Genomic DNA, 18652 nt, shown 5'->3' with positions numbered 1-18652 from the left:
TAGCTACGTGGACTGCCATTGCTTTGACCAAGACAACCTTTTAAAAAAACAAATAAATCATTTTTTAAAAAATCATCTGTGACCACTTTCCTAAATCCCTGCAAGATATAAAAATGAATCCTTTGTTTGCCTGCTTTGTTCCACATGCTTAAATAACAAGCTCTGTAATGGTGATGACAAGTGGTACCTGAAACAAAGTGTTGCTGTGTAGAATCCTCTCTCTTCAGGATTTCTGGTCACTCCATTCCATTTCTCTTCCCCATATCACCCACTCCAAGAATGGATCAGCATTCCATAAATACTGAGCATGCTTAATTCACCTGATTGGACAGTTTTGGGTTCCCCGCCCACTCCTGCTTAAGAGTTTCTCTTTTATAATTTTTATTTTTTACTTCTGCAAACCTCCGGGTTCCTGCTCAATCCTCCCACTTGTGCATTGGTGGTCTGCATACATAATCAACAGAGCTCATAACCTGAACATCAGAGACAGAGGGAATAAGAGTCCTGCAACAAAATGTTGCAGTATGGAATGCTCCTTTGCCATTTTTCCATCAACAATAGGCAGGTACACACTAAATGACAATGTGTATTCAGGTCTAGATGCAGGTGCATTTTGGAGGTGCTGTACACACAGGGTCATCCCCATGTTATCCCTGTCCCACACTATTACCATATTCTGCAGAAACAGTTTTAATCTATTTTGTGCTAATACACTTCTCAGGTGCTTGCTGCTGCCATGTGTACACAGAGGATGTTTTCTTTGGTCACCTCCTATTGACTTAGTGAAGTTGCAGGGCTGTGCCGCTTGCCCTCTCCTATCAGACTTCTGGTATATAAAAAAAAGCCACAGGAAAAGAATTAAGTGGAGGAGGGAAGATTTCACATCAGTTCTGCCAGTGCTTAGGAGGCAGGCATAGACTGATTGAGGGGAGGGGAGTTGAGAACATTGATGCACACTGCTTCGAAAACATGCCCACCTGTATGTGCAGATAGAACAGATAATGACTCCTGCCTTAGGCAACATTATTGCGCAAGTGTGTACATATGTATAGCAAATGCCACTCTCCAACCTTCGCCCTCCACCTTCACTTTCCTCCAGCCTTGGCCCTGTCCTGCAGGCTGCTACTAGGTGGACCTAGAGGAGAGATTGGTTAGGAGGCCTTCTGCACAGCACCAGCATTTGGGGGCACCAGTTACTACTGTCTGAGCTTCACTGGGTGTTGGGAGTCAAAGCAAATCAACACACAAAAAGAAATCTAGCCACAATGGATTTTCCACTGTGATAATGGGAGAAAGCTCTGCTGCTGGGCAATCTATGAAAAGCTAACATATTACTTATTGGGGGTCTCTCGTTCATTTTCTCACATATGTCAATTTATCCCCCTCCCTCCCCCCCCCCCGCAACAAAGTAAACCATCTTCAGTATGTTTTGAATAAAAATACAGAACTGTGCTTTAAGCAAAAAAATCGAGGGAAAGGAATTTTGACTTTAACCACTCTAGCTGAGCAGACAAAATTGCTAACACTTCAGAAATACCTCCAGGGTTTCAGCTGACAACTGTTTGCATGCAAAGGCGGGAGAAGTGTCCAATGTGTCTTAAAACAAATTACTACAATCTACTGTGTAGTTAAAAGGATGCTTCAGTCCTATCAATCTCAATGGGAGTTGAATAACATAACTTTGCTCAGGATTGTATGTGTAAATAAGCTCTGAAGGCTGCACCCTGTTTTGAGAACACACCATATTAGCTACATTGTCGTTTTGCACCAATTTTGTTATGACAGAACTTGTAATTTACTTCAGATGGTGTTGGTAGTGCCATCTACAGACCAAATATGACTTAGCAGCCTTTTAAAAAAAAAAAGTCTACAATAGACACATCCAACTCCCAAGAGACTGCGATCTACTCCCAGTATAAAAAAACTGGCAGTGATCTACCCATTGTCAGAGTTGTTGAGCTTTTTTGGGGGAGGTTTGCCTAAAATCAGTCCAGCACTGACAATCGCACATACAATTTATTCCCCATGCTCTTTTAGATGTGGTGTGTAGGAGTGCCAAAAATACAATTGGGCTATCACAAGCCCCTTTTCTGAATCAATACACCCCAATACTCCCAGAGCTACAATTTTCAGAGTTACCTGGTGTTATAAAACAAATACTGCTCCCTTTCCCTTATGGGGTATCTACTGTAAGAGCCCATATAGAGTCCTTATGTAAGTTCTCTGTTGGTAGGAGAAAATAACAGAGGCCCGCCGGAGAATATTGAGAAGCAAAGCAGCTAGTTAGCATGATCTTTATTAAACTGTTGCAACAGGGTCCCCCACTCCCCCCACACAGGGAGGGAGGAGAGGAATCCAGAACACTGGTGTGCAAGCTCTTATATAGACTTTTGAAATTGCCTCCCCGTAGCTCAAGATCACCCCCCCCAAAAAAAAAACCATCATACATACATCACAGAAAGAGGTGATCCCCAGCAGAAATTTGAGTGTGTTGCTTCTCTCCTGTCTGCCAGGATACCTGATAATGCCTTAATCTGATTGCCTTTTCTGGGTAGCCTGGCCATTCCTTTGAGATGGTAAATATTTAGTTCCTGAATCTGTTACACATATCGATAGTGTGCTCAGCTTAACAGATGCTTGCCAGACTGTATTTACAGGGAGGTGTAAGCCTCTACAGTCCAAAGACAATTGGAAAACTTTTCCTATTTCCTTCCTCCTTGCAGAGACCTTCCTCCTTGCAGAGAAATATTTGAGGTCAGTTTGGGAGAGTCAAAATGGCTTCAGGATTGTTCTCCTATACAATTTCAGAAACATGGTTTATATACTTATGCATGTGTTTGCCATGAACATTTATTATATATATATAAGACCTTAGAATTCATATAATACTGGAAAGAGGAATTAATAACCCACTCTGAAAATTGTAGCTCTGTGAGGGGAAGGGGGGTGTCTCCTAACAACTCTTAGCACTCATAACAAACTACTGCTCCCAGAATTCTTTAGGAGATACCACTATTTAAAGTGGTATCACAGCATTTTAAATGTATGGGGTGGCTGTGGCCTATGTGAAAGCTAAAATATAATGTGGAAATTGACAGTTAGGGAAACATTGTGGAAATGGAATAAACTGCCGTGTGAATATAACTGCAGTCAGTTCTTTCCACGTCTCCCAAGCAGGTCCACCAGTTTAGTTTCAGTTTTGATATGAGTTGGCTGCAAGGTTTCATGTATAAAACTAGCATAAAATCAGGCCTAGAATGATGGAATTCAAGGTGCTAAAAGGAACAATGGCTCTTGCAGTCTCTGAGCCTATTCCTATTCCTCAGCACCCAACAATTTTTATTTCCAGTTAGCCTGTTCTAATTTCTAGTCATGTGATTGAACAATAAGGGGGTTATATGAAGGCTGCTGGCATGCACAATCGTCAGCCTGGTCCAGATCATTGCATGCCTCCATCAAGTCCTTGGAAAGCAATGCTCAGCAACTCAGCAGTGGGATTCCTAAAGCCGATTCAAGCTAAGTTCACACCTGCCATCAGCATGTACACAAGTGCTTCAGTCCATGTCTGTGTATACACCATTCAGAGCACATTCAGAGAACATGTCTCTCCCCACTCAAAGAATCCTGGGAGCTGTAATTTGTTACAGATGCTGGGAATTGGAGCTGTGTGAGAGCAGCAAGCTCCAGCTCCTAGGATTCTTCAGGGGAAACCATGTACTTTAAATGTATGGTGTACACACAGCTGAAGCGGAAGTTAGCATAGGCTGCCTGAAAATCATAAAGTGAGAGAGTAATGGAAGGAACGCAACCCTTATTCAGGAGACAGAATTTTTCTGCCTTCTCATATCTAATTTTGTATTGGCTCATGAACCTGCCTGGTCTTTAAGATCAGCAGCAGACGGTTTGTTCTCTGTTCCACGCATTCAAGAGAAATCTATACAAGAGACAAGGCTTTGACACTGGTGACAGCCAGAATACACCATTCCCTGTTAGTGAAGATAATGGGGCTACTCTTGATGTTGGCCGGTAGCATTATTCATTACTATTGTCAATGGCAGCAGGCAGCTTCACCACGTGCACTTTGTGTTGCTTTCTTTATAACACCCAAATGGGTTTTCTATCTGACTTTTGCTATATGACTTGGGCTGCTAGGAGGTTGTTTGCTGGCTGGCTAGTTGGTTATTTATTACATTTATACTCTGCCTTTCTTCAGTTGTGGAAGCTAAAATGTGGTGTGGCTTCAGATGGTCACCCATCCAGACACTGACCCTGCTGGGACTTGTTTAGTCTTATTTTGCTGGTGTCATCAAGAGCAGCTTCGGTTCACAAAACAAAATGTGTGGCCTTTTCCAGCATCTCATTAGTGAAAAACACTTCTGTCAATATTAAAGCAGCTTTCAACCCTTCCCTAAGCATTCGCCGTTAGCAAAGTCCGTTGTTCACTCTGGAAAAGTTAATTTGTTCCTAGATTCAGAAACATTCCCAGGGCGAAACTTGCAATCATCAACAATGGAAAAACAACAACGAATTTTAAGTCTTTGAGGTGCCACCAGACTCCTTGCTGTTTTGCTACGGCTAAATCTCCAGAAATTAATTCTGGAGTAATTTAAGCGTAATCGTATTTTTTTCCTTGCTTTCCCAGTTCAGTGGAGCAGCGTTTTGTATTGCTCTTGGGAGAGGAGAGGGGAGGAAGAGAGGCACATTTAAGGAAATGGGCAAAAAATAAATTTAAAAATACCCTACGTTAACTGTACGCAGTTAAATCCAGTGCGTTACTTAGAACGCCCCGTTCTGTCAAGCGTGTGTCTGTAAACAAACCTCGCTGGGAGAAGCGGTTTGTGCGGGGACTCGAGTTGTAGACTCACACGGAGTGGCCAGCTTCCGGGTTAGTTTTCGACGCCATTTTTGTTCACCGTCAGAACTGAAGTGACAGAAAAATTAAGATTTTAGCGGTACCTGTCATCATCTCCCCTCCCTCCTCCCCCTCACGAATGGAAACAACAAAGACGATACAGGTAGGTAGCCGTGTTGGTCTGCCATAGTCAATAAAATAAAATAAAATAATCCTTCCAGTAGCACCTTAGAGACCAACTAAGTTTGTTCTTGGCATGAGCTTTCGTGTGCATGCACACTTCTTCAGATACACTGAAATAGAAGTCACCAGACCCTCATATATAGTGAGTGAGAGAGTGAGGAGGATGGGATTCGTCGTCTTATTCTGCGCCAGACGTTGCTCGCCTGATCTTTCCTGCGCTCTGAGAAGAGTTTTGTGCCAGCGACTTTTGGATGGAAATCCAAACCAGCCCCACCTCTAACCTACAATATATGCTGCCCTACTCTGCAGGGGCTGTCAAAAGCCGCTTTATCTCCGCCACATCTCCCCGCTGTCCAAGTATATGGCGATATTAGCTGCGATCTCTAAAATGCTCAAACGCTTTCGGAGGAAAACAAGGTTCGTAAGAAAGCCTGCGTTTTGAAAGTGCATGGACATGCAGCTGCTTTTTGTTTTGTTTTTTTCTGGGCGTTAGACCACCCCCACCCCCCACGCACACACACACATCTACCCTAAAACTCAGGGGTTTCTTATAAGCTCTCACTCCTGTCCAGGGAGGCGGGAGCGAAGTAGTGTCGGAGGTAACCAGGAAGCTGCTTCTCCAGCGGTAGCCCCTCTGCAAATTCCTATCTCTACGTTTCAGCCGCTGGAAGGAGCCCCGCCGCGAAGATGGTGTCTGTGCTGCCGCGGGTGGAGAGGCTCTCGTCGCGGGTGGTCCGCGTGCTGGGCTGCAACCCGGGGCCGATGACCTTGCAGGGCACCAACACCTACCTGGTGGGGACCGGCCCCAGGTACGTAGCAGCCCCGCTGGCCTCCCCAGGAGGGACCAGCGGAAGAGCGTGGCTTATAGTTCCCTTTTACCCTGGTGCTAAAGTAGCGATTTGGAGCTGGCTTCGGATAACTGTTTCATGGGCAGGGCTTCCTTTGCCCGTAATAGCTGCATAGGCAGGCAGAAATTCAACGTAGGAATTCTTCCTCACCATAGTAGGCATGTGTGTGTATCTATACATATACGCGTGTGTGTGCCCGCATAAGGTAAAGGACCCCTGGACGGTTAAGTCCAGTCAAAGGCAACTATGGGGTGCAGCGCTCATCTCGCTCCAGGCCGAGGGAGCCGGGGTTTGTCCACAGACAGCTTACCGGGTCATGTGGCCAGCATGACTAAACCGCTTCTGGCGCAACGGAACACCGTGACGGAAAACATAGCGCACAGAAACACCGTTTACCTTCCCACTGCAGCGGTACCTATTTATCTACTTGCCCTGACGTGCTTTTGAACTGCTAGGTTGGCAGGAGCTGGGACAGAGGAACAGGAGCTCACCCTGTTGCGGGGAGTCGAACTGCCAACCTTCTGATCCGGCAAGCCCAAGAGGCTCAGTGGTTTAGACCACAGCGCCAGTGGCGGAGGAAGCCTCCGCGCTGCCCGGGGCGGCAGCGTGGAGGCACCCCCTGGGGGCGGGGCGTCACGGCATGTGTGTCGTGACATCACGGTGTGTCAGATGCACTGCGCATGCCCAGAATTTCTGGGCATGCGTAATGCATCTGGCTGGCGCTGCTGCGAGGCAGCGAGCGAGCGGCGGGTTGTGGGGCTGCCCAGTTCGTAAAGAAGCATGGACGGGGTGCCGGGCGGCAGGGGAGGGGCTGGGGAGTGTCATCCCCACTCCCCTGGAACCCGGGGCGGAGCACCCCCTACGCCCCGCCCTTCCTACGCCACTGCACAGTGCCACCCCGCATACATAACTACAACATAACAAAAGTGGTCATAAACAAACAAAATATTCCAGCAAACTGAATTGTTTGCACATAAACCAGGACAAGATCTAAAACAAAGATATCAAAAAAACACCACAGTAACAGCACACACACACACACACCAGCAACAAAAAACCCCAAACAACATTGCAGCCCAAGAGTCTGGTCAGCAGCAGCCTCATATTTGGTAACTGGAGTCAGTCTGAGCCCTGCCTTCCCAGGCCAGGTGAGAAAAGGCCTGCAGGGCAGGGAGCAGGTATTTCAGGACTTGCAGCCTAGATGCACTGAGGACTGAGATAAAGGGTGTCATTCGATGTAAAGCAACTGCAGGTGTTGTGAAAAAGGAAGAAGGCCTGCCTAGTGAGAAGAGGGAACCTTTCTTTATTTTTAAGAAATTATACATCAGGATTCCCACTTGTGTAAAGGATGCAGTAATGTTCTGGAGTAAGAAAATGTTGCTTTCCATGTCACAGACATTTTGTACTAGGATCTAGCCTTACTTTTTTATTAATTGTGCTTTGACTTTTCCAGTTATGTGTGTCTTCTTTTGGGGGGGGGTGCAATTCTGTCTTTATTATAGAAGGATCCTTATTGATACAGGAGAACCAGCTGTCCCTGAATATATTGGCTGTTTGAAACAAGCATTCAACGAATTCAGCATCTCAATCCAGGAAATCTTAGTAACACACTGGCACCATGATCACACAGGAGGCATATCTGATATTTGTAAAAACTTTCCCACTAGTAAGCTGTTTCTTTATATTTGTTGTTGTCTAAAATGTCTGTATTCTGTTTTTTATACAAAATGTATCCAAGCTGTTTTCCAGTACTTTAAGCTGACAATGCAGCGATTCTGTTAAATAGCAGAAAGATAAAGTAGAAAGAACATTGTATACCAATGTCTGATAAAATACTTGCTGGTAAACACTGAATGCTGGCAACTAACACCTACATAGTTGATTGTTTACTTCTGAGGCCAGTTAGCTATAAGTAAAACCAGCAAGGTATAATGCTTTTGCATTATAAAGTACATTAGTCTGTTTAGCTATTTGAAATAGCTGTTGTTTTTTTTAATAGTCAAACCTCAGAACTCGAACTTTTAATAGTCAAACCTCAGAACTCGAACGTACTGGTAATCGGTTTCGGAAGACTGTTCGACTTCTGAAACGTTTGAGTTCTGAGGTGTGGCTTCTGATTGGGAACTGAAACATTTGGCAACGGATGTGAGGGCGATCTGGCTGCGACATCTGTCACCCCATTGATCGCCAGGGTTGATTCGGCTGATCTGGCTGGCTAGGCGGGTGTCCCCTTCCTCCCTCACCGCTCCATGTGCGTCCCTCCCTATCTGTCTATCTTTGGCAACAGAGCCATTCGAGTTCCGAGGTTTAACTGTATGTGCTTATTGTTGATGTTTTATTGTTAGTTGTTTCAGTATGTTTTATGGGAAACAGTTCATGAAGTGAAAACAAGACTGCTTTGCTATGCTTATAAAGTCAGGAAACTTAACTTAAACGTTTTAAATTGGCCAGACCTCTTCCAAAGCCATTTCTTTGCATGCTTGCTCATTAAAAATGTTTCTATTGTTAGCATCATAACGATATAGACAGTTGCCCTGGGCAACTAAGTATGTTTGCATCTACATCCTTTATCTGTCAGCCCATCATTACTAAATGTATGCCATTATTTAAAACCCAAATGCAAAGTGTATAGGGCAGCTTGTTGGCTGGCCATTGCTTGGTAGTTTTGGCCACCAAGTTGCCATTAGTTTTAGCATTACCCCTAACCTGCAGAGGAAGAAGAAAAACTAAGAGACAGTGTGGGTGCATGGAAGGCAAGGGCTCTTCCAGATTGGTAGAGTTTTTTGCAGGTGTCTTTTTGCAATATGTCATTGACAGTCATAGTGCAGTAATAGTAGATCTGTACTGGACTGTCCACACATAATTTCATTAGTAGTTCTTCAATGGTTCCCAAGTGTTACTGCATTATTGCCATCTGTGAGGAACATTTGGGGTCTCTCCAGGTGCTCTTTCTGTTGTGCATTCATGATCTACATTCATGATGGTACCAGGAAAGTTTTATGCAATCCTGCTTTCAGTACTGTTTGCTTCTGCAAAAGCTTTGGGGTGGTCAAACTGCTTCACTTGGAATCGGTGTATGTCCTGTAGATTCCTGCCAAAATCCTATTCTAGTGTTTGTTGTGCTGTTGTGCAAGAGTGCCCCTCCAGACAGCAATTATGTGTCGGGGAAGCATTGCAGAACAACTAGCAAATTGGAATGATGTGTGGATGATCCAGTGTAAATCCACCACTGATGCACTATGATTGAGTCAATGAAGTGTCACAGAATACACCTGCAAAAACCAGCCCCAGTCTAGAGGGGCCTGAGTGATATGAAAAGTTACAGGATTTCAACAGGAAGCTTCAGAACATGCACCATTGGAAGATGAAGCAGTCTGCCTTTCCATTAAAGAAAGCAAGAGTCTCCTAAACACACCGGGCTCTAGGTTATTGGCCCAAGCATCTAAACAAAAGCAGTCATGTCTCATAGCTGGATAAGCCAGTTGTCTTGTGCTAATGCTAGCCCAGGTCCTATGACTCATTTGCCTCTCCTCCTATTAGCATTTGCTGGTGCACACTTTATCCTTTCATCTTTTCATTCATGTCTTAAGAGCAATTTGTATGACATATGTCTGTTAAAAAAAATGTCAGTATGCACTTTTGGGAGCAATGTTACAACATGTAAAATAAAGTAATGCTGCTTTTTTATTTTTGTGTTTAAAAACTAAGATACTGTAAATTTTCAGGAAATTTTTAATAATGTGTGACTAAGCTGCCGCTAAAACATATTTAATGCCATATTTCTTTTCAAACCTAGCTTCTGAGTACTGCATAAGCAAACTTCCACGTAACCCACACTCTGAAGAAATAATAGGAGAAGGAAAGCAAAAGTATACATACCTTAGAGATGGAGATATTTTAAAGACAGAGGGAGCTACTCTGAGGTAACTGATAACTTTTGCACATTGACCACTGTATAAAGATTTTCTCTTTCATGTGCAAGATTTTTTAATATTGGCGCAATTATGTATTTTATCATGGTATTATCTACTATATATTTTGGAAAGTTGTGTGTGTCTGTGGGTTTGTATTGGACCCAAGCCTGTCTGGGTTGTTGGAACGTCAGGAAGATTGCTTTTCCAAGTCCCACAAACATCACAAGTGCCTTTAGCAGGAACACAAGACTGTCACTGTTAATCTTCCAAAGACAAATGAAAATTCATGTTTAGACAGGCCTTTGCCTTATTCAAGTGGTTTTAACTCTACCACAGATTCTTAAAGCTTCATATGTTTCATGCCTTTTATACGTATTTGTATTTGTTGTCAGATGCCTTGAGGGCTCTATTGTGGAAAGGTCATATGAGTTTAATAATCTTTTTTTGGTCAATCTGCAGGGTATTATATACCCCTGGACATACAGATGACCACATGGCTTTACATCTCCTAGAAGAAAATGCTATATTTTCTGGTGACTGCATTTTAGGAGAAGGAACAGCAGTGTTTGAAGACCTTTATGATTACATGAAATCGTTGGAAAAGCTACTGGAAGTGAAAGCTGATTTAATTTACCCTGGTTAGTTCCACATTTGACCTGAATTCATAACACATCACTTCTTGACCTCCTCTGGTACAGTTCTTATGGGTAGAACTGCTGTTCAAAATCCTTAATGTCTTACTCTTCATCACCAGAGCCCTCTGATCCTGCTGTTGATTGTTGTCCTTTCATGGCAGGTTACAGCAAGCATAGAGAAGGTCTCCTGTGCCTCTTGAATCCTGTTTACAATGTGTTTTGTGATGCTTCAGCTTTCCTATTCATAATAAGCTGAAATTGCAGCCTGACCTTGCACTTCATTTGATTTTTTAAAAAGCCTTGTATGTTGCCAGAGTGCATCCTTGATTTATGGGCCTTATTGCAAATCATTTAGGGCAGTATGCAGTGAAATAGTCCCATTAGCACAAGGGCTTCTGGCTGTGCATTTCCTCTCCTCTCATTCCCTAAATTTGTTCTGGGCTTTCCCCCCAACACTCTTGGAAAATAGAAATCCTTGTGCTATCAGAACTACTTTGCTGGATACCGCCCATAGTTTCCTCGAATCTATTGAAAATTATTGAGAGGATACATAAAATATAACTGCCAAAAGGAGAAGATGCATTGTGGTGCCATCTCTCCGTGAATCCTTGTTGAATGAAACGTATGGACACAGACTGATTCGGTGTGTTTTGATAACTTTTTTTTGTTGGCTAACATCTACCATTAGAATCTCTGCAGTGCTAAAACTACTGATGACAAAATGTCATACTGAACAAAAGGAAAGAGCCTGCTGGATCAGGCCAAGCAACGTGTTCTGTTAGTGGCCAACCGGATGCCTGATACCTTCAGCTGTCTAGAGAGTTCCTGCTCTCTGCAACTACTTTGACCTTTTCCTTTGATGCCCCTTATGACTAGATCTGCCTCCCAGAAAACCTTTGTGCAATCACTTCCCTTAAGTCCCTCCTTGAGATTCATCTGTTGCAGGAAGCCTCACACTATATAACTAAGCCAAAATATGTGCAATTAAAGTAATCACATACTATTCCTCAACCTACTGATACCTCTGCTACCCCCTCGCTTCTTCTGTTGTCTCTCAGTGTCTATGTTAGTTTATAAGTCCATTTGAGGTATGAATTGGCTACACCTGTTCTTTGCAAATTGCCACATACATAGATAACACACTACCATTTCCTAGGGTAGGTGTGTACTAATGGTCTGAGTTGTGAAAAGTCCTTTGGCCACTAGAGGGCCAACATTTTTCTTCACATTTGACCTAACTACCGGTATTCAGAATTCAGTGCTTAAAAGTGAATACATATAGAGGAGATGTAAAAAGATATGGGGTGGTATGTGATGAACTCAGAAGTGGGCCTGTTGAGATCAATAGACATGGTTTCAGTGAGTTTGCTCTGGGTATGCCCTTGTCTGATGACACCCTAAACTGGAAATCATATTAATATTAACGAAAAGGCTTTGTCTGCTCTTAAACTGTTTTGTTTTTGTTTTTTGTTTTAAAATTTTAGTGTTGTGGTGATCTAATGCAACTGCTAGGGTGAGAAAGTATTAATACCTCTAAACTTGCTGGTGCAGACACACAGCAAAATCAGAAGATTCTGGAACTATACGTGACAGCTATGCCACTTTGCTTTGAACTTCATAATAACAAATACTGCAGCAGAAGTAGAGATTGTAAACATGTATTGTTGTAGTTTTTCTATATTAACCACTTCCCCCCCCCCTTACAGGACATGGCCCAGTAGTAAAAGGGGCAAGAGCTAAAATTCAAGAGTACATTTCTCACCGAAATGCACGAGAACAGCAAATCCTCAATGTCTTGAAAGAGAATGCTGAGAAATCTCTTACAGTAGAGGAACTTGTGAAAATTGTATACAAGGTAGCTGTCTAGCTGACTCTTACTTTTGAATTGGGAATAAGATGTTTAATTTTGCTTGTAGAAGTAGAAGCAGTCACAATAAAATGAATGGTTCACAAACATCGTAGTTTCTATGACAAGGAAAAACTGACGTGTGTATATGTTCACTGTAGCAAGGCAAATTGGAAGCTGTCCTATATCTAAACTTTCTTGTTTTTATTGGGACATTAAGAATTTCAGCAATTTCCTTTTTTCTTTTACAGAACTAAAATTATTTTGGCAGAGCCTCTTCAGGAAAAGTGGATCTTCAAACTCTTGCATTTTAAACATATAAGATGCTAAACAATAAAGAATATGTCACATATGCAAAAGCATATAAGATGCAGCATGGAAATGCAATCTGTACAATTTGCTGGTATTACAGTAATGTGATCAAGGCTTCCTAAGCTGATACACCAGCAAAAATATTGGGGACATAGAAGCTGCCTCATCTCTAGTTCAGATTGTTGTCTAGCTCAGGGTTGTCTACATGGAGCAACAATGGTATTCCAGACCTTCAGGCAGGGTTTTTTCTCAATCCTAACTGGAGATGCCTCCTGCCAACCTAGCTGTTCGAAAGCACGTCAAAATGCAAGTAGATAAATAGGTACTGCCCTGGCAGGAAAGTAAATGGCGTTTCCGTGCGCTGCTCTGGTTTGCCAGAAGCGGCTTAGTCATGCTGGCCACATGACCCGGAAGCTGTATGCCAGCTCCCCCGGCCAATAAAGTGAGATGAGCACCACGACCCCAGAGTCATCCGTGACTGGACCTAACAGTCAGGGGTCCCTTTACCTTTAACTGGAGATGCCAGGGATTGAACCTGGACTTTCCACATACAAATCATATGAACTAGGACCCCTTATTTACTTACTTACTTACTTACTTACCACCCTATACCTGTTGGTCTCAGGGTGGTTCACAGAACAAAATAAAAATATAGAACCACAATATATATAATCAAAATAAAAACAACAACCCAATAACACAATATCAAGCAATCCATTGCCTATTGACCACTACCAGCTGGCCAGGGAAGAAAAGCAGAAGCTCAGTGTTCTTTATACTATAACTATAATTATGGGAAGAATACATTTGCATAGTTCTTTCTCTTTCTCTTTCTCTCACACACAGGCTGCTTGAGGACAGTAACATTAACATGATGAAGGCACTAATGTACTTAATACTATGAACACACACAAGTCTGTAAAATAAAATAATAATAATAATACATGTGATTACCAGATATTGTGGGGGAAGCTGGAGTATAAATATAATGACAATAGCCCAAATCCAAATAATGGTGTACCGGTAATTTACGGTATTCTGTGAGTCCAAGGAGGCTTCAGGATTGTGTTTGGTTCTTTATATCTGCCCATCTCCCCAGTGCTGGATTGCTTACTGCTTCTGAAACTCAGGGAAATATTTAAATAGCAGTCCGTGATCTGGCGTGGAGAGGAGTTATTCGTAGAAAAGATGTCTGATTTGGCCACAGTGACACATGCCTTAGCTATATCCTGTTTGGATTAGTGGGCTTTGAAAAGTGCTCAGAACTTCAATGGAGTCAAAGAGCTGCAGCCAGATTGTTGACCGAGGCTGGTTATAGGCAGCATATGACTCCCTTGTTACAACAACTTCACTGGCTACTGGTCTGTTTCCAGGCACAATTCAAAACGCTGGAAATGGCCTATAAAGCCCTACACGGCTTAGGTCCAAGCTATCTGAAAGACCGCATTCTCTCATACAAACCTACCTAGGTTTTGAGACATTACAGGGAGGCCCATCTCTTGGTCTTACCAACCTCACAAGCACATTTGGTAGGGATATGGGAAATGGCCTTCTCAGTGGCTGCTCCCAGACTTTGGAACTCCCTCCCTAAAGAAGCTAGACTGGCTCCCTCCTTGCTGCCCTTGTTGGCAGGCGAAGTATTTCTTGTTCCAACAGGCCTTTGGGAATTTACTGCTTTTAATCAAAGGGCTGTTGTCATGCTGTTTTTATTATAATTATTGGTATGTTTTAAACATAATTTATAGTTGTATTTAGTTTTAATTCTATCAATGTTTGCTTGTATTTTAATTATGGATTTTTCCTGTGTTTTTAGCAGTTCTTGTTTTCCCCCCTGTAAGCTGCCTTGAGTCTTGTCAGGGAAAAAGGCAGAGTATGGATATATTAATAACAATAATAATAATAATAATAATAATAATAATAATAATAATAATAATAATAATAATAATTGTCAAAAGTTACATTAGAATAACACAAGTTTCTTGTGTGAGCCTAAGCAGTTCTTTATTTCCCTGTCAATAAATATATGAATAGGTACTGCAATCATACCACTTTTTTCCTTTTTCTGTTTGTCAAGAAGATGGAAGCCCACAAGAGTGCTTTAATTAGTTCAACCTTTGGTTCTGTTCTGTTCTTTAACTTGGCATTGGTGTGCTTGTGTGACTTTTTAAAAACCTGACTAAAATGAAATTACCAAGATGCCATTTTAACAGTGTTGCCACTTAACAGTTCAACCTTATACATCTCAATTCAGAAATAACTCATTTTTTTATCCCAGTTGAACTTCCTCCCAGTTAGTGTGTACTTTTTCCTAAACGTGTGATTCATGTTTTTAATTCTTTTTTTCTAGGACACACCTGAACACTTGCATAGAGCTGCAGAGATTAACCTCAGCCATCACTTGAAGAAACTAGAAAAAGAAGGGAAAGTGTGTAAGTGGCTTTGTCTTTAACACACATCTGTTGTATTCCAGCAGCATGTTTATGATCCAGTTTTCCAGAATTTTTCTATCTAAGCCAAGGGTGGGCAGAAGGTAGATCTGGAATGTACTATTGGATGGTTGTATACTATAGCTGTGCATCATGCCAATAGGGCGTTTTTAATGCAACAATTCGTTGTTCCCAAATTATTTTTATTTTTTTTGCTTGAATTCAGAGGCCCAGATCTCCACAGACCCTTTTTAATAGATCTGCACTGTAGACACAAACATTTTATTTATTTAAATCAGGGGTTGCTAACCGTATTCAGCCCAAGGGTCACATTGACTGTCAGTCACCTTCCTGAGGGTCATATGCTGGTAGTGGGTGTGGTCAGTGCATTCTTGCATGCACACATACACACTCCACCTGTACAGATGGCACAAACAAACTTCCCCGCTCCCCAGCATTCACATGCATCCTCACGACACATGCTGGCACACAGCACTCTGTTTCAAACACACACGCACACAGTCTTAAACAAAAATTCAGCACTTTTCTTCTCCCAAGTAAGGAAAAGGGTGCTTACAATTAAAGGCATCCTCACCCTAGCAATGGAATGGGGGAAATGCTGCCTTTACTTTTTTTTATCTCCGCTGCCTTCATTGGCAACTCTTGGGTTATGGGCGTACTGCATCAAAACAAAGCCCAAGAGAATTCACTGGATCATAAATAATTATAGAACATCTCTGAACTGTAAATGTTAAGCTTTCTGCTATTTAGAAAAACAGCATTTTGGAACTTTAATAGAGGATAACTTGTCAAAATATTTAAATACCTCACTCTGATATTCAAATAAATATAATGGGCTTTAAAAAAAATATTCAGATTCCCAAATTGCTAATCTTTGAAAGATGCAATATACTAATAGAAAACATTTGAGATTAAAGTTGTGCTTGTAAATCATTTTCTGCTTAACGTCTTGCATCAAAAAAAACTTTTGTTTTAAATGGTAATGTTTTCAGATACCAGCTTATTTAATATTTTCTTCCTTTGCAGCAAATGAAAATTCTCCCAGCTTTAGATGGAAAAGCGTTCTATAGATAAGACACAAAAATAAGTGTGAGGCTGGTGTTCTTGTGCCCTCCCTCTGAAGAAGCACCGAAATGTCAACACAGTAATTTTTTTTCTCGGCAAAAGATATTTTGAATACCGTACTTCAGCATAGCGAGAGTAAATTCATAAAATTTGACCAAGTTACTTAATTCGGTTTTTCAGCAAAATGAATAAAGCACAATTATTCACATACAAATTACTGTGTGTTGTCTTAACTAGAATTTCTTAATTATACACGCCTTCCTGTTTAAATAATGGCATGTCTATGGTCTTATTTTGTGAAATAACAGAACTATTTTAAATTACTTTTATTTGTGGTGATTTTTTTCTTTTAAAAATTGTTGTACATCTCTTCAATTGAGGTAATAAATTCTTTAAATAAATATTGAAGCATACCACTTCAAAAATAATAATAATGTTAAGCACATTTGGGGGCGGGGAGGGAAGGGGGCAAGGAAACGCTGCACCCTAGACAGGGCTGGCCCAGTACACCTGAGACAAAGCACGAGGTGGGTGCCTAAGTAAGGGTGTGAAGATATGCAACAGGAAGAAAGGTAGGTGGAGACCAGCAGTGCCTCCTGTTCACCAAGAAACTGCTGTAGAGGCGGCATTGTGGGGGCTGCCAAAGAGGTGGCAAATCTGACCTCCAAGAAGCATGTTGCAGCTGTTGCTACTACTGTGGCAGCGGCAGTGAACAGTGCAGTCCTTGGAGGCCAGATCTGCTGCCCCTGTGGATCCTGCTGCTTGAGAGGGTTGCCTCACAGGTGGGCTGAAACTAGCGTTGTACAAAGATGCATAAAAGCTAGCAAGTAACATGGTGCAAACATGCGCTGGATTATGGAGAAAGCTAGAGAGTTCCAGAAAAACATCTACTTCTGCTTCATTGACTACACAAAAGCATTTGACTGTGTCGACCACAACAAACTATGGCAAGTTCTTAAAGAAATGGGAGTGCCGGATCACCTCATTTGTCTCCTGAGAAATCTCTATGTGGGACAAGAAGCGACAGTTAGAACTGGATATGGAACAACTGATTGGTTCAAAATTGGGAAAGGAGTACGACAAGGCTGTATATTGTCTCCCTGCTTATTTAATTTATATGCAGAATTCATCATGCGAAAGGCTGGACTGGATGAATCCCAAACCGGAATTAAGATTGCCGGAAAAAATATCAACAACCTCAGATATGCTGATGACACTACCTTGATGGCAGAAAGTGAGGAGGAATTAAAGAACCTTTTAATGAGGGTGAAAGAGGAGAGCGCAAAATATGGTCTGAAGCTCAACATCAAAAAAACTAAGATCATGGCCACTGGTCCCATCACCTCCTGGCAAATAGAAGGGGAAGAAATGGAGGCAGTGAGAGATTTCACTTTTTTGGGTTCCACGATCACTGCAGATGGTGACAGCAGTCACGAAATTAGAAGACGCCTGCTTCTTGGGAGAAAAGCAATGACAAACCTAGACAGCATCTTAAAAAGCAAAGACATCACCTTGCCGACAAAGGTCCGTATAGTTAAAGCTATGGTTTTCCCAGTAGTAATGTATGGAAGTGAGAGCTGGACCATAAAGAAGGCTGATCGCCGTAGAATTGATGCTTTTGAATTATGGTGCTGGAGGAGACTCTTGAGAGTCCCATGGACTGCAAGAAGATCAAACCTATCCATTCTGAAGGAAATCAGCCCTGAGTGCTCACTAGAAGGACAGATCCTGAAGTTGAGGCTCCAGTACTTTGGCCACCTCATGAGAAGAGAAGACTCCCTAGAAAAGACCCTGATGTTGGGAAAGATGGAGGGCACAAGGAGAAGAGGACGACAGAGGATGAGATGGTTGGACAGTGTTCTCGAAGCTACTAACATGAGTTTGGCCAAACTGCGAGAGGCAGTGAAGGATAGGCGTGCCTGGAGTGCTCTGGTCCATGGGGTCACGAAGAGTCGGACACGACTGAACGACTGAACAACAACAACAACATGGTGGTAATAGTTCCGTATCATTTCAAACTTGGTTGATTACATGTAGTGTTGGTTTGGGGAAAGCTTGCTGGGGACTAGTCCAGGTGTGCGACTCGAGCTTCATATCAGCCATGTGAAGTGATGGAGAGGGTGCAGGTGGGTTGGAACGTACACAGGAGAAATAGGATGCACTGAGCAGCTTGTCTGTTCCCGATATGCCACAGGAGGTAAGCAAGCCATAAGTTTCTTAGCTGTAAAATCTTAATGGAAAGTAAATGGGATGCAGACATGTGGAGAGTCAAAATCTAGATATCTGAAACCTCTGCAGGGTTTCAGACTGGAGACCTTCCAGAAAGTGAACTTGGACCTTGTGCGTTCAAGTTCCGGAGTGACGACCCTGCCTTGCCCGATTCAGTTGAGATATAGAAATTTGGGGTACAGAAATCCACACACTTGTCCTTAAGAAGCAGAACGAACAGATCTAAAAAGGGCACAAAGTCCGTCCTCTCTCACACACATACACAAATAGTTCTCGAGGGCTGCTGCAGACAACCCGTGCTCTTTCAGTAACAGATAACCC

At 42.4% G+C, this 18652-nt stretch overlaps 1 protein-coding gene across 4 annotated transcripts; it reads left to right on the top strand.

The window, feature by feature from the left end:
* The first annotated feature begins 484 nt into the window (after positions 1-484).
* On the top strand, positions 485-16316 carry LACTB2 (lactamase beta 2). 4 transcript variants are annotated; one of them, XM_033155382.1, is made up of 7 exons: positions 485-561; positions 7386-7549; positions 9680-9806; positions 10257-10435; positions 12139-12287; positions 14938-15019; positions 16064-16316. In XM_033155382.1, exons 1-7 carry the CDS (start codon positions 515-517, stop codon positions 16105-16107), a joined length of 792 nt encoding a protein of 263 aa, XP_033011273.1. In that variant the 5' UTR covers positions 485-514; the 3' UTR covers positions 16108-16316. The 4 variants fall into 4 exon arrangements, with proteins under 4 accessions (XP_033011273.1, XP_033011274.1, XP_033011272.1 ...); XM_033155383.1 differs by having other exon boundaries at positions 487-561; positions 7389-7549; XM_033155381.1 differs by lacking the exon at positions 485-561 and adding an exon at positions 5697-5844 and having other exon boundaries at positions 7389-7549.
* The last annotated feature ends 2336 nt before the right edge of the window (positions 16317-18652 follow it).

This window comes from Lacerta agilis, chromosome 7 (genome assembly GCF_009819535.1).
Source record: "Lacerta agilis isolate rLacAgi1 chromosome 7, rLacAgi1.pri, whole genome shotgun sequence".
NCBI classification, from domain to species: Eukaryota; Metazoa; Chordata; class Lepidosauria; order Squamata; family Lacertidae; genus Lacerta; species Lacerta agilis.
The sequence above is the reverse complement of the archived record's forward strand: the minus strand, read 5'-3'. Positions and strand labels throughout refer to the sequence as shown.

What these genes read in the sequence shown, in the direction of transcription:
- LACTB2 (XM_033155380.1), top strand. Translation starts at nt 5,723, where the DNA reads ATGGTGTCTGTGCTGCCGCGGGTGGAGAGGCTCTCGTCGCGGGTGGTC. An exon ending in CTGGTGGGGACCGGCCCCAG is followed by an intron (nt 5,845 to 7,385) that starts GTACGTAGCAGC and finishes TCTTTATTATAG; the next exon opens with AAGGATCCTTATTGATACAG. An exon ending in ACAGAGGGAGCTACTCTGAG is followed by an intron (nt 9,807 to 10,256) that starts GTAACTGATAAC and finishes GTCAATCTGCAG; the next exon opens with GGTATTATATACCCCTGGAC.